Here is a 21,934-nt window from a genome sequence, read left to right as displayed (position 1 = left end):
TCTCTGCACTTACCTCCTTTTTTTAAGCTTTAAGTCAGCACCGTTCACTGATTCCGCCGAGGCAGGCTGAGATCATTTTCGCTGTTATTTATGATGAAGAGCTCTCAGTTCTCACCGAACTCGATGCTGACCCTGGACCCGTTCCAGCAGATCTCACCACATCCTCCCGCGGTGCCGGGCTCTGCACAAACACGCTCCCCCTCTCTGCCCCCGTGCTAAGCTGCCCGGCATGGGCAGCGCTCGATAAGACAGCAGCCAGCGAGTCTGCTCCTTCCTCGGCCTCAGAAGGACGCAGTCATAAATGCAAAAACGATGGTAAAATAAGTAGATTAGATTCATCGCCTGCATTTTAATGCAATTGCATGTCTGCAGAAGCTAGACGTTGTCGTAGCTGTGATGGAGAAGAGGATGGTAGCAGAAGGTGGCACGGAAAGGAGCCCTGGGGATCTGCTGCCCTCTCTGAGCTCCCCGGGAGGGAATGGTGCAAATCCTCACAGGTTTGGTTCTGGGGAGCACGAAAGGCATGCTCGGTCTGTGGAGCAGGTACAGAGCTGGCTGTGCCCTGGGTGATCCCAAGCTTTTTATCTCGGTGCAAGCTCGGAGGTGCTGCCCCGCTGGTGAGCCATGGGAGAAGGGGACCTTGTTTGCTGAGCTCTCGAGGCCTCATCCAGCCTGGTTTCTGGTGGTTTGAGGCAGCTAAGGCAGGTGGCTCTCCTTGCAAGAGGACAGGGAGATTTTCTGGGGAGGTTTTGTAGCTAAACATCGTCCTGGAGCACCAGGGTGTGGAGGAGCATGACTGTTCCCACCCAGCCTGCCTCCGCCAGCATCACGAGCTCTTCTAGGCGATAGCTTCAGTGCAGATGCCAATTCATCTCCCCTTCGTCCTCCTCCCAGCTTCCATCCATGCATGAAACACCTCAAATTAACAGCGCTCGGTGCCTTGCTGGCGGCTGATAAGGCAGCTTCAGAGCTGGATGCCAGAGTTCATCTCGATTGTGTGTTTCCAAAGCCAGGCAGATGCTAAGGGAAAGCAAAGCCACTCGGCACTGATGCTGTGCTCTGAGGACAACCCTTGCCCCATTGCTGTCCTCCTCGAGGGTAATTCGGTGCTCACAGCCTCTCCACAAGCTACTGATGCTCCTCTGAGCATCCTCAGAGGGAATGGGGCTTCAGGGGGCTCTGTCTCCAGGTCCTGCTGACCCAAGGGCCTTTCGCTGAAGCCCTTGCAAAGTAGCTTGGTCCAGCACGGTGCTGCCTCTTGCAGAAGGAAAATAAAACACTGGGCGCGGCAAAACTGACATCAGCTGCTGCCGTAAGTGATTAAAGAAAGAAACAAATAAAAGGAAGCATGGGAGGGAGGATGAAACCCCGCAGCTGGAGCAGAGAAGGAGCCGTTTCCTTGGTCTGGCAGAAGCCAGAGGGACCTGCAGGCAATGTGCTGGCTGAATTTCTGCACAGCGAGAGGTCACGGGACTTCCTCGAATTAACTTCCCATTGAACTAAAGCAGAGCCGCTTCCTCTGAGCACCAGCCAGTTTTATTTAAAGCACTTCCAGGAGAGGAAAATACACCACAGCTCGGGGTCGCTTGGTGTAAAGACCAGTCCCCACCTCTGGGTTTCAATCTGTGAGTGTGAGAAGTGGGTTGGCTTCATCAGACACCCCCTGGGTCTTGTGTGTGCTGAGAAAATCATGCTTCTGCATTTCTGTTCTGTTCTAATTCGTGGAAACCCAGTAATGCATCTGTGGTTGGTGCAGAGGGATACATAAGCCTGTGAAGAAGCAGGTACAAACCCTCTCTCCATCATCTCTCCTTCTTGCCTTGCTCAGTGTACCCTGGACTCTTGGATCCAGGAGCATCGAGGGGTTGACCAGGGATGAAAAAAAGCGTCTAGCATCTGTCTCTGTCAACACCCCAGGGCAAGGGCTTGTCCTTTCCTTGCTGCCAAAGGACTGACGCCGTCTGACTGATTTGTGCAGAGGATTGAGGTCTTCAAGTCATCCCTTTTTAAAATAAAACCCCAACGCAATTTGACAGTAAGTGGCACGGCACCGTTTCTGCTCTGATATACATTATTTATCACAGAGACTCTGCAAATGCTGCCCCAGAGCCCTGCAAGGATTAAAACAGTGAAATGTCTAGTGCAGGGAAGCTTGGTTGGGTGGAATTTTTGTCCTAAGTGAAGGTACCAAGCACAAGGCAATCCTTTAGACCTGTATGAAACACTGTCACGGGGGGGTGGACTGCTTGGGATGGAGCTGCCCACCCATTCCCATGCCCATCCTTCCCCACCTGCATTCTGGCGCACCACCACATGCAGTTTTGGGGCTTGGTGCCTTATCTCTGCCAAACAAAGCGTCTCATATCTCCATATTTCTGGGTCTTTGGCAAGACCGATGGAGTTACACCAGAATTACTGATGGAAAATGTAAACAGAGTGCTTCGTGATGGGAGAAACTAGCTAAAAGTCTAACCACAGGCATGATCAGCTTGTTTACAGCCTGCGTAAACCTTGGCGTGAGGCTGGGTGGAGGCTCATCCATCACCAGGAGAGCTTGGCCAAGATCTTGTCTTGGAGCTGCTGATGGTGTACTCGTATCGCTTCAAAGTCTCATCTGGAAATGCTTTGGATTGTCTGCACTGGGAATATCGAGCAGCTCGGGCGGAAAACCCTTATGTTGCTGAGTAGAGATGAGGTTTGCTGGGGTTTGGCAGCCCTGTGAACTCTCCTAGTTTCATGACCTGGCTGTGGCCTCACAGGAAGGTCTCTGCTGAGTCACTTGGGTTGTTAAACACAGCCTGTGTTTCTGGAGGATGGCTTTCACATAAAGCAGGTTTTTGTGTTTGCAGAGCTACACCCAGAGGATGAATAACCAGAATAGGTGTGGGCTAGAAATCACTTCTTTAAATAGCTTAAACTCGCGATAACCTCTTCGTCGTCATCGCCTTGATTTGTGATTAATTTGGACTGTGGTGGGATCAAGTCCTGCTCTTGAATCAAGGTGTTGTAAAAATGACACAGCCACAAACCACAGGACAGTTCCTAGCCCTGGGACGGTGTGGCCCAAGCAGGCGTGGGAGATGTCCCTGCTGAAATGTAGCTAAGAGGTTTTGATCTGAGATACGCACGGCGGAGGGCGGAGGTAATTTTCCTTTGCAGCTTTGGGTTCTCTCTTTTTCCATGTCTTGGCTCTTAAGATAATTAAAATTAAAAAAAAAAAAAAAACAACTGCGTGATTTCGATTTCTAAATCGTGTTTTAGAAGATTGGCTTTCTGTGAGCCCCTACAGCTGGGATTCAGGCAGGACAGGGTTGGGCAGACACATGTGCCGAACAAGAATTATGTCCCTTGGAGGCAGAAACGCTGCAGCTGAGCTCATGGCCACACCAGCTCGCCCCAGGATTTCACAACAGCTTTGGAACAAGTGGGCCTTTTTGGATCGTTCTTCCCCAAATCTTGTGTTTTCTCACAGCAAAGCTTGCTTGAATTGCTTCCTCCCTGCCACCAGCATGTCCCACCGCTGTGTCCTTCATGGTGGGAACCGATGCTGCTCTGGGACTTGAAACCAAGAAGGACCAAGAGGGACCCAGAGGGACCAAGAGGGACGAAGGGGGATCTCTTCTGCCTCTGGCCAGAGAAACCCAGGCCACATCATCTCACTGCTCTGAGCATCCCACTCCCCAGGGAGGCGCGTGGGGACTTTCCTGCTTTGGAGCAGAGACCTGCAGATCTTCTTGGTGTCTCCACCACCAGACACATGGGAACAGCTCGCTGTTAGACAGGCAGTCTGGGGAGGACTGTGTCTGAGGGCGTGGAAATGCCAAAAGCAGGGCTGGGGTGGCCTTCGCCTCAGTCGTGGCTGGGTGGAGACCAAAGAAGCCCTGGACTGAGTAATGGTGAGGCTTCCCAAGAGCACGTCCCTGGAGAGCACGGGTGGCAGGAATAGGAGCAGGATCAGGAATAGGATCAGAGCATGCAGCACTTGTTTCAGACTCCTTCCCATCACTGAGCTCCTTCTCCATCTCCAGCTGCTCTGGGGAGGTGCAGAGCTCTCACGGCACATCGCGTCTCTCTGCATCTCCTTGCTTCAACAGAGATCTCCTTGCTGCGTTTGTACTTTGGATCCTGGGAGAAACAAACACCAGCGAGCCCCACCAGGGCTGTTAAGCCTGCAAACTGACCTTTAGCTCCTGTTTGAAACCCTTTCTGTTGCCAAAACGGAAGGCTTGGAGCAGAGGTGCACGGGCAGAGTCGTGGGGCTGGCGGGGAGCGCGGTGTTTTGGTGCCTCCCTTCGCAAGCACGTCCCTGTTTGCTGAGGGTGCTCCCTTCGTGTGGGGTGGGAGCTGATAACAGCTGCAAACACATACAGGTTGGGGCACTCCCAGGGGATCAGCACTAGGGATGTCTGACTGAAGCAGTACAAACCGCCCCCCCCCGCCCCCGAGCAGTTTTACAGGGTGTAAATATCGCCAACTGTGGTGCGCGTGAAGCTGAACCATTGAGAAAAAGATAATCCCTACGAAAACAAAGACTCGTGGGGCTCTAAACTCACCCCATTCCCTTTCCTGGTGCCAGTCTTGTTAAACAGTGTCACTGCCCTCTTGCCAAATCGCATCCCAGGGTAGGTGCCCGAAGGGAACCAAAAGGACCTCTGTGTCAGCTGCCGGCTGTGCTGGGACGGCTGCGGGAGCAACACTCGTGGCACAAGGTCCCTTTGGTTCCCCATCACCCGGGAGGGGGAAGCACAGCCGCGTTAATAGATTATCCTGCTGATTTTGCAAGTCTGAGTGAAAGCATTGTTCCCGACACAGCCAGCCGCTTGCGCCCAGGCCCTGCAATGCAATTAGGCTAGGCTGCTCCTTGCAAAATCTCGTTAGCAAAAACCCATCCTGGCGCGCAGCAGATGTTGCATCTCATGTGGTTGTCATTCCCCGCCCCCCCCCCCCCCCCCCCCCCCGGCTTTTTTTCCTCCCTGCAGCTGGCTTGACATGCTCCAGATCCCCAGTGAGCCTAAAGCTCAGAAATCTGCACCAGGAAGCATTTATAATAAGACAGTCGCCAATTATAAAACCAATTAGAGGGCGATTTGCTCACTGCTGCCCTTTTTGTGGGATTGGACTAGCTGGAGACAGGAATGATATTTTCTGGTTTAATTGCAGTCAGAAAGAAAACGTCTGTTTTGGGGGAAATAGTACTTAAAGGGAGAGCGGAGGAAAAAGCCACATGCTTTTTGGTGGGAGGCAAAATTACACCACCAAATGCAAGATAAGTGCAATGATCAGGTCTTGATTGTGTGAGGGGTGTGCTGCCCTGTTTTTTTCAGGGTCCTGGTGCTGGGAGGGTGACATGACCCCGTGTTTGCTTTTGGGAGAAGCCCCCGCCTGCGTAAATGTTATTGCTCACCTGGTTTCTGTCTCCTGCGAGGAAGGGAGGGGATGAAAGCAAGGTGGTGACCTTCTGTGGTCAGAGCATCCCTGCCCCTCTCCTCCCTCTGCACACACAAACGCCAGGCCCTGTAATTCCGCCTATCTGCAGGACAAGCCCTTTATCTCTTTCCACTCCATCGGTAGGAAAAGGGAAGCAAAGTTCAATGCCTGCCCTGTTTTTTTTTTTTTTGACCCAGTTCCTGCTGGTCCCCATGAGTCACGGGCTACATGGTCATGACCAGGGCCGTGTGTTGTGAGTGGGACCTCAGCAGCTTCTCTGGGAACTGAAAAACCCAGGTAATTTAATGCTGGGAAGCTCCGGTTTGAGGGATTTGGGAAACCTCAGGAGTTTTTTTGGGGGAGGCTGACCCATGGATGAGTCTTATCCTGGTGGGGGCAGCTCCACAGCATTAGAGCAAGCTGATGATGAGGGGTCTGGAGCACCTGAGGCAAGAGGAGAGGCTGAGACAGGTGGGACTCTCCATCCTGGAGAAGAGAAGGCTCAGGGAGACCTTCTCAATGTGCCTAAATATCTCTGAGGGTCCTCAGACCTGGTGCCTCTGCCCCCTAAGGACCTCTGAGAGCTGATCTCAGACATCCCCACCACCATCAGGCAGGGCAGAGGCATCCCCTGCTGCTGGATGCCTCCTCGCTGGTACAAAACAGGGTAACTCCTGTTAATCCTGATATTAAACACCACCACTCCTCTCCCACCCCTCTCTGCATTCAGAGATGCTGAAAAATAAAGTGCAGGTGCCTCTTGGCTGAGGCAGCTGTCAGATTGCCTCCCTCTAGTGCTTATCCCAACCTCCTGCAACTCTGCAGCCTGGAGGGAACCAGCCCTTGGGTGTGATCCTGTCCAGTTTGTGTCCGGATGAAGCTTGAATTATTTTTAAGGTGTGCGGTGCTGGCTGGGTTAGGTGGGGATAGCAGGAGGTGCTTACAAAGCACCAGATCCTCCCTCTGAGGGACAGGGGCAATGCGAGTCCTCATGTGCAAAGGCTGGGGGAACTGGTGTTACTTCGGATGTAGCTAACCTGAAAACAAATGAGAAAGAAGGAAAACGAGTTTTTCCTCTCCACCCATCAAATTAAATAGAGTAACAAAGTGGGAAAGTTTCTGCCAGTTTTCTTTGCGCCATCTGCTCACACTCCCCCGGCTGGACATCGCTTTCCAAACCGGGTTGGTCAAGTGGCACCACACCGGTTTTGGTGGCAGGACGAGGATTTAATCCTCCTGTTCCAGCCACAAAGCTTTCGGATCACCATGTTTTCTCCATCTGCAGGAGGGCAGACCTCCTGGGGGTGGTTTCTGGGGCCTGTGGCTGAGCCCACTGTCTGCGCTGAGCTTCTCTGGGTGAACTGCTTGGGTCGGGCATTGTAATTCTTCCTCTAAATGCTTGGCTCTTCCCTAGTCCTGCAGGGGTTCATTTTTGGGTGGATCCCCAAGCCCCAGTGTTTGAGACCATGGCTGTGGGTGATGCTCTCAGCTCCCAGTGCCTTCCACCAGAAAGTCCCTGGAGCAAAGTGAGAGGGAGGAAAGCCTGGACATCAGCTGCTGAAGGGCTTGCAGGAACAACAAGCTGTCTTACAAAAGGAGATGGGTCACTGGGGCTGCAATGATGTGAAAATGTACCATTATCTGCCGGGATAATTATAGCAGAGCTGTGCTGATGCTGGAACAGAACAACCATCCCGGGGAGGGGGTCTGGTGCTGTGCCCGTGTCCTGTGGAGAGCACGAGGCCCTCTGCCAGGAAGCCTTGCTCCATATTCCCCCGTCTCCTCACTTACCCGGTGTTTTTCTCCTGTCTCGCAGGAAATCTGCGACGATCCCCGTCTCTTTGTGGACGGGATCAGCTCCCATGACTTACACCAGGGCCAGGTCGGAAACTGCTGGTTCGTGGCTGCCTGTTCCTCCCTGGCGTCCCGCGAGTCTCTGTGGCAGAAGGTAAGCGGTGCCCCACACCGGGGGAAGTCTTGTCTGCAACACCCTCGTGTTGTGTTTGTCTGGCTCAAAAACTGCATCTTCAGGAATGCCTCAGGCCCTGAAAAACTGATCAGGTGAAAAAACTCTCTGAAAGGAGTATTTTTCAAGGGGAATTCAGTGGTCGTGACTGCAGCCACGTCACACTTGAGCCGAACTCTTGGCCAGTTTCTCCATAACCAAGAGAATCATGCCCCATCCTGTCCTTCCAGATCCCAAATCTGACCCTCTCCACTCCAGAATAACCTAAAAAATAAAATAAATAAATAAATAAATGAGGTTGCTCAGCTGCAGTGTTGGAAGTCCCTCATCCCACGGTGCTTCCCCTTTGCATGCTCAGCGTGTGCCCACCTTGGTGATGAGCCACCTTGCACTGGGGCAGGTAGGGTGATTTAGGGGTATTATTCTCCAAAGCATGTGTCCCTGGCATGTCCCATGGATGGAAGGGAGCACTGCTGCTCTGTCACGGGGCAGGAAGCCACCGAGGAGCTGCAGCAGTGCCAGGGGCTGCAAAATGGGACAGACCATGGGGGGCAGGAGGTGCTCAATGTCATGTCTTGGCCAGCCTGCGCTCATTTCTACCACGTCCTCTGTGGCAGAAGAAGTAAATCCTATGAAAGGCAAAGCAAACGTAGCCCTCAGTCCCTGGTACAGGTGAGTCTCATCCTAGCACAAGAGACCAGCAAGTTGCAAGCCCCTTTTTCTAGCTTTTACTGCAAAAAGGCAGCCACCAAAGCCTTGTAGGGTTGGCAGGGTCACCCACAGCCTCCTACTGCAGCAGACCCAAAGGTTTTGCCTCCACCTTGTGCATCAGCTCTGCTGCTGCGGGTGGCTTTTGTGGTCATAAACACTGAGCTCCACCTTGGGAATTTGTTGCAGCAACCTTGTTTTCTGTTAAATTCAAGTCTTTCCTATGTATTCCTATATATATTTCCTATATGGGAAGAGGACGGCTGTTTTTGGCTCCTGGATAAGCAGTGAGGTTTCCCCCTGTTCGTGGCCGTTGTGCCAGCCGTGGCTGTTGTTACTGGTGTGGTGCAAGTCGTTGTTTGGGTTGTTCCTCCCCACGGTGAGTTGTCCTCCCCGCTCACCATTCACCTCCAGCCCTGCCCTGGGAGGTGCCAACCAAACAGGAGGCAGGTCCCTTTGGACGCCTCATTATTTCGGTTTGCCGGCAGCACTGCTCTTCCTCCCTTGGCGATTTTGCTGTGGGTGTTTGTGACTTCTCATTTTCCATGCCCTTAACCCTCAGAGGCTCTTCTTTACCTGCCTCCTTGCATCCTGCTCTCTGTCAGAAAGGTTTGTTTTCCAACGAAACCAAAAGCTGTGATCCTCTCCCCGAGCCCAGTGATGTTCACTTTGCTGTGGCATTCACTGCAGGGCTCTGGTTTTGGAGACTTCTGAATTAGCTAGGACCCTTGCTCACCATTTCCTTTAAGAGCTCATGATGAACATTGCCCTGCAAGGAGTGACTGTGGCTATAAACTGCAGCAGCAGCAACTTTTAGAGCACAATGGGAGAAGTCAAGCGCACAGATTAACCCCTTTAGCCAAACACTAAATTCTTCAGCTGTCATTAGACACCAAAATATTTCTGGTTCAGAGTTCATGAGGAGTTGAAAGATGCGGATGCAGGTGTTAATATCACTGAAGTATCAGTCCAGGTTTCCCACTGCTCCTAGAAAATGTAATCCTGATTTACACCAGGATGTAACTTGCTCCATGTGTCCCTTGCTCCACTGCATGCAGTAAAACTCTTCCTCCCAACATGAGCAAGTGATGGGAAGGAGGATTTCTTCCAGGGAACAGGACAAGCCAACACATCCTGATGTTTACCAAGAGATGATTTTATTCACACTTTCACCCACGTCACCCCAAGGCTCCCTCCGTGTCCCTCCTCCTCATCAAGCCCATGCTGTTTGAGTCACTGGGTGGGACTTAGGGGCTGGAAGTGAATTGAGAGCAGTTTTCTAATTTCCTGAGCCTTGTCTGCCTCTACATGGTTTTAGATGTCAGCTGTGGTCTTTCAGATACATCTAGCTCTTCTGAAAAGAAATCAAAGCAGAGGGACCGGAACCAGGAGACCAAGTGATTTGGACCCCTCTACATCACCAGCTAGCCTGCTCTCCTGCTCCCTTCCCGTATATTTCCAGGGCAGTGTTGGATCTGAGGGTAAAAGATCCAACAAACCGAGGACCACAAAGCACTGCCACACGCATCTCAGCTCAGAAAGGCCTCCAGGGTTACCTGAAGGCATTTTTAACTTGTAAAACCCAAGGGTTGGTTCAATAGCTGGTGCTGAAGGTGTTTTAAAGCTCATAAACAAGTGAGGCAAAAGCTCAGAGGACAGCAAGAAGGGGCTGGTTTCCTCAGACCTCTCTTTGCCCCTTCAAATAGTAACCCTTAGCTTCTTTGCCTCTGTTCTCAGGGTCTTAAGGAGCGATAGGGGACTGGTGAGTACAGGACAAATCCCAGGAAAATGTCCCACCTTGGGCTCCTGGTGCCTGGGACTTGTCTGGTCAAGGGCAGCTTCTGGTGGCCTTTTTTGGGGACTTCTTCTGGAAGTTGAATTGTGTGACATAGTGCAAGTGATGGTAGTGCCTTTTGTAAAAATAGTTTAGAAAAGCACTTTCCTGGAGTTTGTTTAACACAGCTTGAGCTCCCAAAGGGCCCTGCAAACACATCCTGTGGCAGGAGCCAACACGAGTCACAAATAGGATGGGGAGAACCAAAGGACACGGCACCATAAGTTGTTCCCTCTGAAGCTTTGTGATGAAACCCCGGACTCTCTGAGAGTCCAAACCAGTGACTTTACCCAAAAGATACCAGGTCACACTTGCAGGAGTCAGGCCTTTTCCATGGTGCTCCTAAAACCATGATGGTGGGTTAGCCATCGTCTCATGGTACATCTTGGCAGAGGGGCATGGCTCGACGTGGCACCTCTCCTTGGGATCCACAGCCTCTTGGAGGCACCCAGCACCCTGCAACGAGGAACACGTTACCCAGAACCCCCCTTCCTCTGCCTGGAGGACCCACCAGCAGAGCACCGGTGGGCCCCATATAACCTTGCCCAGCAGTTTTTAGGGAATGAGGGATCCCAGGTTAGGCACAGTGGTCTTGCAACACCCAGACTGTGTCCGAGTCCAGTTCCCGGGAGCACCAAGGTGAGGTCCACACATGAGCACCCTCTCCAGCATCAGTCCAGTCCATTTGAGGGCAGGCAGACTTATGCTGAGGTGCTGGTGTCCCCCAAGGCTTCCTGCTGCAGCATGTGGGGACACCTGCACCATCCAGAAGAAGACACGGAGTCCTGAAGCTTGACCATGAGTCAAAGTTGAGCTCCTGCAGAGATGAAGGACAACCACACATGGGGACAAACTGGCATGAGCACAGCCAGCGGGGCAGGAGAAATTCTTCCCTTCCATCTGGCACTTGTGAATCCCCATCTGGGCACGGTGTCCAGTTTGGGGGTCTCCAGAAGACTGGAAGATGGGAGTGAGACCACCTGAAGGAGACCACCAAGATGGTCAGGGCTGGAGCACAGGGCAAGCAAGGAAACGCTGAGAGAGGTGGGAGAAGGGAAGATGAAGGAGAAGCTTTTTGCTGTCTGCAGCTTCCAAAAGGGAGGATGCAGACCAGACAGAGCCAAATTAGAGCACAATCACAGAGCAAAACTCAACAGCACGAGCTGTAACACGGGAAATAGAAATATTTATTATTTTCCCTTTATTAGAAATAAAGGGAAAAAGGAAATATCTCCAGCATGTCACGGTCTGACACTGATTTAACCGTGAAGTCTTGCTTTGCGTGGAGGTTTGGACCAGACCCCTCCAGAGGCTCTACAACTCGGATTATCCCACAAATCCATGTGCTGAGAAAACCACCGCTGCCAAAACCTGCAGGATGGTTGCCCTGGCTGTGCACCTTCGTTTAGGGCTAACGAGCCCTGCTCCAGCTTGCCGGAGCGGTTGTCAGGGAGGTTGCCAGGGAGGCTGACATCAGACATCCCTTCCCTATAGATTATCGTGCACAGCGGCACCATCGGTTCCTGCTCTGCAAAGGAGACGGGAGGGCACCCAGAGGAAGCCCCCGAGGGCGTTTTGCGTCACTGGCCCGGGTTGCCTAGCACCGCTGGGACCGTGGAGAAGGGCCACCAGAATTTTTCCCCCCTGCGTGTCCTATCTGGGAGCCAAACGGTGCCGGGGACGGAGCAGAGGAGCCGCAGAGGAGATGGCAGCCGAGGCAGGCGAGCTCAAGCTGCCCTTCGTCCACGATGACCAGCTCACGCGCTGCATGCGACTGAGGGTTCAGAGCCTGCAGCAGAAAAAAGGCAGGCCACAGGACGGCGAGAAGCTGCTGCAGCCCAACGAGCACGTCTACCGGGTGGATTTCCTCCGGCAGCACAACCTGCGCTTCCTCCGCTGGGACATCCAGCTGGAGAAATGTGGGAAGGTGACGGTGACAGGCACCTCCCAGCACTGGACTCCCGATCTCACCCACCTCATGAACCGGCAGCTGCTGGAGCCCGTGGGCATCTTCTGGAAGAAGCCAGGGGCCAAGGAAGTGGAGTGCAATGAGGCCGATGCCCAGGAGTTTGGGGAGCGGCTAGTGGAGTTGGCCAGGATCCGCAAGGTGATGTATTTCCTCCTCGCTTTCACCGACGGCCTTGAACCTGCTCAGCTGAAGGGCTCCATCGTTTTTAAAGCCTGACTCCCTTTTGCCTGGCCCTTCTTGCTCCAGCTATGCTTCTTTTTTTTTTTTTTTTTCCTTTCTTTCGTTCAGTTCTTTGTTGCTTTTATGGGGTTCTTCAATGAAGGATGGCGTCACAAAAAAAGTGGAGAACAGCTTGGTGCTTGGGGAGCTCCTCACCCCGAGAAACATTCCCAAAACATGCTCTTGCCTGTCTGAGTGATGGGAAAGAGGGACGATGAGCCATGCTGTGTTTACCTAAGTATAAGTGAATTCAGCTGGGATTCACCAAGCCTGACTGGCAGGGTTTAGCTGGCTTGGAAATATTTGTCTCCCTAACCCCTCCAACCGTGGCACCTGGATACAAAAAGTCTGATGTAAGAATAAGAACCTGCCACGCTACGAACCTGGGGAGAGCCCTGGCTTCCAGTTTCCACCCTAACCATCCAAAAGAGGGGGCTTGTTGGAGATGGAGCACTTCTTGCAAGGATGCTGAGTGCTGGCAGTGACTGTGGCTGCTCAATGTCTCTGAAGACTGGTCCTGTGGAGGTTCACCGTGCCGTGAAGCCCAGCTGGGGAGGTGGGATTCAGCTTGTTGCCCACCTTGTGCTGCCTGGGGATTTTTGGTACTGGGAAGGGTTGGAGCAGGCATGTGTGTGCAGAGCCGAGCAAGCGAGCCAGAAGCTCAGAGCAGGCTGTAGCTCTGAGCCAGCAGGGAGTCCCCTGCAGCAAAGCCAATTTGTGCATTGTTGTGGCCTCAAAACACCCAGGAATATATTTATCCTCGAGCATCTATGGAGAGCAGTGAGATCGCAGAGCACTTCACAGACCACAAATAAGGAGGCTGCTGCTGTCCTCCAAAGGCAGTTATCTCCTCCTCTCTCTGAATGCCAAGGCAGGGACTGGTGCCTGGGTGGTTGTGGGAGCAGAGCGGGTAGAGAGTACCTCTGGAAGTTTAGGAGCAGGAGATGTGTCTGGCTTGTCCCATGACTGTGGATAAACTGCTAAGTTTGGACATGCTCTTTTCCTTCCACCAGAAAGCGAAGGATACTTTGGTGGAGTTTCTTGAGACCCACAGATGGAAATGTGCTTTGAAAGAGTCAAGTATTATTATGATTGGTCCTGCAGGTTTTGCTAGGATTGCACCCAAATGTGAGCGAGCACTCCTTAGGGTATGGACGGTGATTTTCCTGATGTATATGAGGAGAGGGCGGTGATGGGAAAGCCAGGATGAGACGGCTTCATATCCATGCTCTACTGATTTGTGGGGGCCATCCCAAAAAGAGTCCAAGCTCTTCTTCTGAGCCTTCAGAGACGCTGGAGTCCATGTCCTCCCCAGGCCAATGATAGCTTATACAATGATAAACACCACCTCTGTCAGACAGAGAGGGGAAGACAAATGGGAAGATTTCAGCAAGCTATGTGCTGGAGAAATGGTGGGAACTTTGAGTTCAGCAGCCACTGGATCCCACAGCCATGCCATGGGCTCTGCTGGAGAAGCTGTTGTTGCTTTTTAGACCCCAAAATGCTGGACCCAAAGACGAGAGGTAAAAGGGGATCCATCTCTGCTTGGCGATAGCATGGACTTACTGTGGGCCAAACCCACTTCTAGGGTCCCAGAAGACCTTCTTACAGGAGACCTGTCCTTGTACATCCCAGAGCAGAGCTCCTGACTGCAAACCACATCAGACCCAATAACAGGACTCACTGTCAACCTCCAAAAGGGTTTTTGCACGCCAGGTCTCACAACACGCCATCGCTACGTTGCTGGTTGCTTGGGTAGAGTTCCTGCAGTAGGTCCCTTGCTTGGTATTGATGTACCAGAGTGAATAAAAGCCTAGTCAACAGGGTTCCCCGTAAGGACTGAGGCTGTGTGTGTTTTCTTCATGCCCTTCTTGGTAGCTGCCCCAGTCCTGCATGCAGCAAAGCAGAACCCACTAATTTCCAAGTCACTGTTGGTATTTCTGAGCACCTTCTTCTCTTGTGAAAAGTAAAATGAACTTTAACCTTTTCCTCTCTTGGAGCATTAATGGAGCATTTTGTGGTCGGTCTGTGGAGGGGTTTGAAACTGGGCAGAGGAGGAAAAATGCTCCTCAGGTGGATCTCACCTTTCTGCCAGAGCTGGGGGTGGGAGGTGAGTGGGTCACTCTGATTTCTCTCTCCCATAGGGCAGATGAGCCACGTTATAACACTCACTGAAACTCACCCCACACAGTTTCAGCAGCCCATAAGGGCTTTCAGGTACACCACTCTGTCCCATCTCCTAGGTGAATTTCATCTTGGTTTGTTCAGCACAGCAGGGTCCCTCCCTCCCCTTCCTCAGCTGGCAAGTTCGCAGCAGAACTTCTACCAATTCCTCTTCGAGGCACAGATGTTTCTCCAGGGTCACAGGTGCCTTCTCTTTTAATTAGCCATTCCTAAGAAAAATAAGAAAAACCCTAAACTGGCCTAGGGAAACGTTACAGATTAGATCTGGAACCTGGTATTTTTGGGCTCCCAATTTACCTGTTTCTGTGCCCTTTCCCTGTAAATTTATCCTACAAAAGTGTTACAGCTCCAGATTTTGGGAGCCCCTAAGCAAAAAGCAGCACAGTTGTGTGAATGAAGAGATGTCACCTTCAGTGCCTCAACACAACCAAGTTGAGACCAGGACTCAGCAGGACCCCTGGTCCAGGCCATGTTCTCCAGAGTCCTCTGAGAAAGGATGGAGATAGGAACCTGCTTTGGCAGGGGGGTTGGACCCGATGATCTTTCAAGGTCCCTTCCAACCCCTGCAATTCTGTGATTCTGTGATATCTGGGGAGATATCTGCCCTACCATGCCAGTCCATGGCCACAGACACCCGTGGCAGTGGGTGGAGGAGATGGAGGGACCCTCATCTTCCCTCTGGTCAGTGTAAAAACTGCAACCACAGTGCAACCACAGCTCCTGATGCCACCAGCAGCAGAGGATGCTCTCAGCACTGTCCCCATATGAAGGTGGAGGAGGGCGGTGGGGGACCAGTATCTCCTGCCACCGCTGATGGCAGTGCCAGCCCTCAGAACCAGCCAGCTGGAAGTGGCAGCTACCAACTTTGGCTCGGTAGCTGCCTTTAGTCAATGCTGTAATCATTTCTAAGCCCACATTAATAGCGAGTTGATTAGCACAATGGCCCTCTATGACAATTCATTAGCATGAGCGCCAGTCAGGAGGGAATCGATGGGGAGTGATGGTCTGACCTTCCCTGGCAGCGTCCCAGAGGGAGTCTGGGGCATATCTTTTATTAGCACTCCTGGAAAACACCAAACCCTCCAAAAGTGGCTCTTGTTCATGGCTCTGTCTGCTCTGCTTCTATTGATCCAGACAACTCAAGAGTGCCAGTGAGCTCAGGGAGCTGATGGCGTCATTAATATTTCAATTGTCTTTAATTCCGAGAAGCAATAAAAGTCCTGGGCTGGATCATTTCTGGTATTTAAGGAGCTGGGGGGGTTGTCCAGAGGGAGGGCTCTCTGCAGTTGTAGCTGCAACCACCAAAAAGCACAAGGCTCCAGCAGCTGAACCAGGGCCAAGGCCTGGTGCTGGGGTCTCACCATGGCCTGGGACTTCCTAAAGAGCCTCTTCCCATAGCTGTATCCTGTCCTGTCCCACCCCAACACTTACAGCTTGTCCCCACAGGACAGGCAGTGATTATCTAGGTGTGCTGGAGCATGCTCTGGTAATTATTGTCCCCATGGGCACACTAGGGCCTTTCATCTCTTAGGTCGTGACACTTGGGAAGCAGTTAAGTCAAGAAGTGAAGGAGTCGACGGTCAGTCACAGCTGCATCGGTCAGTACTTGTTAACTGTCGACCCCATTAATTGCACAGGGCCTCACAGCCCACCCTGGTCATGATGTAGGACCATGTTATCTTCACCCTCACCGAAAACTCTTTGTTGTGTGCCTCTGTCCTGTTTCTAAACAAAATGCAGTTCCTCTGAAAAGGAGCAGCTGTGCATGGCTGTATCCATTTCTGGCTCAGCTGTTGGGTGGATTTTCTGTCTGATGGTGCTCACAGACATGAAAGACTACGGACTGTGGCAATTACCCATCGCTTTTGCCTTGTCCCACTGACAGTGCCGATGGCCATGACACCAAACCTGCACTACCTCTACCCCTCAACTGCTTTAGTGTTTCTGTCACCTCAGTCCTTCTTTTCCCTGGAACGTGTCCAGAGAAGGGCTATGAAGCTGGTGAGGGGCCTGGGACACAAGTCCTGTGAGGAGCGGCTGAGGGAACTGGGGGGGTTTGGGCTGGAGAAGGGGAGGCTCAGGGCAGACCTTATTGCTCTCTGCAACCGCCTGAAAGGAAGGGGTGGGGAGCTGGGGGCCGGCCTCTTCTCACAGGTAACCAGTGATAGGACCAGAGGGAATGGCCTCAAGTTGTGCCAGGGGAGGTTCAGGTTGGAAATGAGGAGACATTTCTTCTCAGAAAGAGCGGTCAGGCATTGGGACGGGTTGCCCAGGGAGGTGGTGGAGTCACCGTCCCTGGGGGTGTTCAAGGCAAGGTTGGACGTGGTGCTTAGGGACATGGTTTGGTGGGTGACATTGGTGGTAGGGGGACGGTTGGACCAGATGATCTTGGAGGTCTTTTCCAGTCTTAATAATTCTATGATCTCCCTGTGCTTGCTTGGATGACTATGGCAGCTCTTACCAGGGATGAATGAGGACCCTACAGTGATGGGATCTTGCTTTCTCCCACTTTTCTTTAGTAGAGCAGATGTACACAGAGTGATGCTCCCTGTTCATTACCACCCAGTAGCTGAGTACAATACTTGCTTTTGGGACAGTCCAATCACACCAGAATCAAGAAAGAGGACCAAAGAAAGATTTTAACGGTACCCTTCTGACACTAAAATTCACAAAAATTTGGTCATAAGAATAGCCATCAATGAGATCATGCCTGTCAATGTTCTAGAGGCATTTGGATAATGCCCTCAGTAATAAGCTTTAACTTTTGGGTAGCCCTAAAGTGGTCAGGCGGTTGGACTTGATGATCTTTGTAGGTCCCTTCCAACTGTTCAATTCTATTGTAAACACTTTCCCAAGAATAGCCATCCCTAGTCAGATCAAGGACAAAAAAAAGGTTGCTGTTCCAAAAGCCTGTCTGCAGCAGATGGCAGCAGATTTCCAGGGTAAAATGATAAGAACAAGGCCTAGGAGAGGTATAACAGAAACAGAGCTGTGAGAGATCCTTAGCTGCAAATCTAGTCTGCCTTGGAAGAGCCAGGCCCAGAATATTGCCCGGATGGGCTGTAAGCAAGCCCACCTCCCTCACATTCTTCCTTATCTTTGATATTGTCTTCATTAGGTCTGGTATGGGAACTAAACCTAACAAAAAAGGGAATAACCTGGGTGCACGTCTCCCCTCTGTCTCCTCCCCGTGCTGAACGCAGGTCATCCCGGACTGGAAGGAGCAGGAGTGGAACCCCGAGAAACCGGAGAGCTACGCAGGGATCTTCCACTTCCAGTTCTGGCGCTTCGGGCAGTGGCTGGATGTGGTCATAGATGACCGCCTGCCCACACTCCACAACCAGCTCATCTACTGCCACTCCAACTCCAGGAATGAGTTCTGGTGCGCCTTGGTGGAGAAAGCTTATGCCAAGTAGGTACCTGGGCAGTTGCAGAGCAAAGTGGGACCTGCACACTATGGTTTTCCTCTCTGTTCATTCATCAGTTGGCTTATACTGGTGGAAAATGGTTGTAGTGACAAAATGCTGTGGGCTCCACAGGTGTCTGATGCCAAGTAGGAATTGTAGGTGATTATTTCAGAGTTTGTTTTTATTACTTAACAAAGTGTCAGAGGTGGCACTGGTATGGGAAGGCAATGTGATTTTTCCTGCTTCTGTATGAGCTGAGGATAATCCTTTCTTCAAGGGGATGCATCAGTTTTTAGATCAGAAGCAGACCAAAGTCTGTTAGGGCATATTTGTGATCATGGTCTCCACATCCAGCCTCATCCCTTTCCCCTTCTGTGTATAAGGCCTAGTCAAAAACTGGAACTTAACAATTTGAGGTTGCTTTAGCCTCTAATGGAACAGATGTCTTGTCAAAACAGCATCTTTCCTGGGGAGGAGTGGGACATATCTCAGGTATACAGAAATTGGAAGAAAAACCCTTCACTAGTCTTGATTTACCTTCAGAGCAAAATATCCTCCAACTCCACTTCGATTTAAATAACGCCTATCCCCGGGATTTCAAAAGCACTGCAGACAGCACAGATCCTATTTTTTTCATCAATTTTTTTTTGCTGTCTCCACCTACTGAAAGACTTCCTACAAATGTCTGTTCTCCATACTGCCTCAAGAATTGTCCCAGGTCTCTCAAAATCCAAGCTAGTGCTGTTGTGCCATTCCTCTCACCCTCTTTCAGGCTGTCAGGCTGTTACGAGGCCCTTGATGGAGGCAACACAGCAGATGCACTGGTAGACTTTACTGGTGGGGTCTCTGAACCAATTGACCTGACTGAAGGGGACTACATCACCGATGAAGCCAAGCGAAACCTCCTGTTTGAGCGTGTGTTGAAGGTGCACAACCGGGGAGGCCTCATCAGCTGCTCCATCAAAGTAAGCAACATTGCCTGTGTGGTTGTGATCTCATGGGAATAGGCATTTTAGGGTGCTGTTTGTCTTACCCTGTTGGAGACATTAAGTTAGATCAGAAAAATTGTGGCCAAGGAATCCTACTTCTTTACTGTAGATGACAAAGAGACTCAAGCCTGGATCCAACCGTATGTAGTCCTCATTGCTATGTCCAAAAGCCCAAGTTTATCCCATTACCATTTAAACACTTACTATCAAATTACCATTTAAATGCTTTAAATTTAAGATTCACTTCCAGAAAAAAGCATTTTGGTGTCTGCATGCAGAGTTCTCCACAAACATTGGGTGCCAGTTGTCCCAATATAACCAGTAAGATGAGCTTTATCGGTTGACATTAAGGGAGCTCAGAAACCTCACACTACGGGTGAAGATAAGAAAGGATCTAGTACCTAATACAACATCTGATACTTCTGCGGAGGCAACTATCTCTCTCCCTGAGCATCGGTGTCTTCTCCTTGTGTCCCCTGCCCAGGCCACATCGGCGGCTGACATGGAGGCCCGCCTGGCTTGTGGGCTGGTGAAGGGCCACGCGTACGCAGTGACAGACGTGAGGAAGGTCCGCCTGGGTCACGGCCTGCTCTCCTTCTTCAAGTCGGAGAAGCTGGATATGATCCGCATGCGGAACCCGTGGGGTGAACGAGAGTGGAACGGACCTTGGAGTGACACGTGAGTGGGACAGGCAGCAGTAGCACCTTTTTTGTTGGTAAAAGCTGGAGTAGAGCAGGCCCTGAGGCATGAAACAATTTGGCTATATCTACACCCATAAGATAACATTGTACAAGCAGTTGTGAGATGCTGCTTCAACCAATGTCCTAAACCTACTATTTCAGTTGGGTGGTGCTATTTTTTGTCCTGGGGTCCCTGAAGAGCACAAGACGAGGGTGGATGAGCTTGGCAGACCTTCTCATTGAGGCTCTGATGGGTGTTGTGGTGAAATCATTGGCATTTTCACTCTTGTGAAGGATGGTTTTACCTCACCTTTCCACTCCAAGTCTTGTTCCAGCCAAACTAACACCCAGCAGAGTCAGCCTCTACCACTGCTGGCTGCTACATTGTCCGGGGATGGGATGGGATGGGATGGGATGGGATGGGATGGGATGGGATGGGATGGGATGGGATGGGATGGGATGGATAACCAAGGGTTGGTGTAACCAGAGGCTGTGGCTGGTGTCCATTTTGTTATCCTTACTAATAGGGTGGATTCAGCTCCACTGGTCAGGAAGGAAGTAAAAGTTTAGGGCCATGGTTTAGTGGGTGACATTGGCAGTCGGGTGATGATCTTGGAGGTCTTTTCCAACCCTAATGATTCTGTGATTCTCTGCTTCTCCGAGCCATCCTGCACTCCCCCCATGTCTGGGAGACAAGCTAACCAGAGCAGTGTGGGGACCGGTTGCATGGCTGGAGCTTTATATGCTTCATGCCCCTCAGATCCTTCTGAGGCCAAGTACTCCCTTGAATTCTGTTGCCCCTTGCCCTCGCAGTAATGATTCTGCTCTCTTCCCACAGCTCTGAGGAGTGGCAGAAAGTGAGCAAAAGTGAAAGAGAGAAGATGGGGATGACGGTGGAAGACGATGGAGAGTTCTGGTGAGTCCCTCCTGGGGTTGCTGCCATGGGCTATGCTCACAGAGTCCTCCCATTCCATGAAGCATGGGAGTCATAGAATCATAAAATCGTAGAAGAGGCCGACCCCCAGCTCCCCACCCCTTCCTTTCAGGCAGTTGCAGAGAGCAATAAGGTCTGCCCTGAGCCTCCTCTTCTCCAGCCCAAACCCCCCCAGTTCCCTCAGCCGCTCCTCACAGGACTTGTGTCCCAGGCCCTTCACCAGCTTCGGAGCCCTTCTCTGGACACGCTCCAGGGCCTCGGTGTCCTTCTGGTAGTGAGAGGCCCAAAGCTGAACACAATTTCCATTTCCGTGCAACCATCCAGAGCAAACAGCCTTCCAAGCCATAGGATCTTTAGTGAAGCTTCCTAACTGAGCCCGCAGGTATTAGCTTTGGATGGGCACGACCCTAGGATTGCAAGCTGCTCAGTATCACGCCGGTTCCAAACAGTTTCAGTTGGAAACTTGTTGAACATAACAGTCTCACCAGGTACACTTTTCAATACCACGTGTACCCATCCATGGAGGAAGAGAACTGCTCTGCCTTCCACCACTCTAAAACATGTAATTCCTCTGTATGAACCAAAGAACTGTTTACTGCATGGGGAAAGGTGTTTCCACCTCTTTGTTGGTGTCAGCCATCAGAGGCTACCCACACACAGTCTCTAACAGGTGATCAGGAAACTCCCTGCAACGTACTGCTCAGGGGAACAAAGCAGCATAACCCAACTCTGTCCTTTCTGACTTAGGATGACCTTTGAAGACTTCTGCAAATACTTCACAGACATCATCAAGTGCCGTCTCATCAACACATCCTACCTCAGCATCCATAAGACCTGGGAAGAGGCCGTGCTCCATGGGGCGTGGACCAGAAGTGAAGACCCCTTGAAGAACCGCAGTGGAGGCTGTATCAACCACAAGAACACCTTTTTGCAGAACCCCCAGGTGAGTCACGTAGAGTAGGACCTTCTGGAGCCTTCACACATGCTTCCAAGGGTTGAAAGATCCTACAGGGACCTAGAAGGCCAAAACAGCTGTCAGACCTCAATGCCAGTAGATTTAAGGTGACCTTTCTCAGGCTGAGACCCCTGGGCACAGCATGACCAGCATCCAGGCCAACTCTTCTAACCTTATGCCTCTTAGTAGGGAAATTACCTCCAAGGGCTTGGTGTAGAGCACCTTGGCACAAGCAAACAGCAAACTGTGCCACATGGTATTGGTGGTAGCTGATGCCAGTTAAACAAGGCCAGGAACCCTTTCCAACTATTTGGATGCCTGAATGATCAAATCCCATTTTCTTTCTTCAGACCTTGACACTGTGAAATTTTCTTGGACAGATGCAGTCTGTAGGGCCATTTCCTTCTAGCTGAGCTTTCAGAAAAGGCCCTGCTGTGTGGTTAATCAAGTTTTTCTGTCCTGCTCTGAACTGGGATTCTTTGTAACATGAGACACATTTTTTTAAGTCCTTCATCTAACATAAAGATAAAGGATGCTCTTGTCCATTGCAGGAGTTGTCATCAAGAATGTGGGAGAGTTGTTTTCAGCTCCCAGTTCTTTATTAGCCTTTCTTTTAGGTCTCTGTGAACATAATTCTTACTTCCATGCCTCGTATGAGGACT

At 51.3% G+C, this 21,934-nt stretch overlaps 2 protein-coding genes across 2 annotated transcripts in view; both read left to right on the top strand.

Moving 5' to 3' along the window:
* CAPN5 (calpain 5) overlaps positions 1-21,934 on the top strand; it is a 46,272-nt gene that overhangs the window by 17,125 nt on the left and 7,213 nt on the right. The window contains exons 3-8 of the mRNA XM_035560502.1: positions 7,244-7,375; positions 17,511-17,719; positions 18,487-18,679; positions 19,188-19,381; positions 20,222-20,299; positions 21,065-21,260. Coding sequence (XP_035416395.1) covers positions 7,244-7,375; positions 17,511-17,719; positions 18,487-18,679; positions 19,188-19,381; positions 20,222-20,299; positions 21,065-21,260 — 1,002 coding nt within the window. The remainder of the gene's footprint in view (positions 1-7,243; positions 7,376-17,510; positions 17,720-18,486; positions 18,680-19,187; positions 19,382-20,221; positions 20,300-21,064; positions 21,261-21,934) is intronic.
* OMP (olfactory marker protein) lies at positions 11,641-12,120 on the top strand. Its single transcript, XM_035560503.1, has one exon. The coding sequence runs from the start codon at positions 11,641-11,643 to the stop codon at positions 12,118-12,120; it is 480 nt and encodes a 159-aa protein (XP_035416396.1).

Source organism: Cygnus atratus, chromosome 1, assembly GCF_013377495.2.
Source record: "Cygnus atratus isolate AKBS03 ecotype Queensland, Australia chromosome 1, CAtr_DNAZoo_HiC_assembly, whole genome shotgun sequence".
Taxonomy (NCBI): domain Eukaryota; kingdom Metazoa; phylum Chordata; class Aves; order Anseriformes; family Anatidae; genus Cygnus; species Cygnus atratus.
This window is presented reverse-complemented; position numbering and strand designations above follow the sequence as displayed.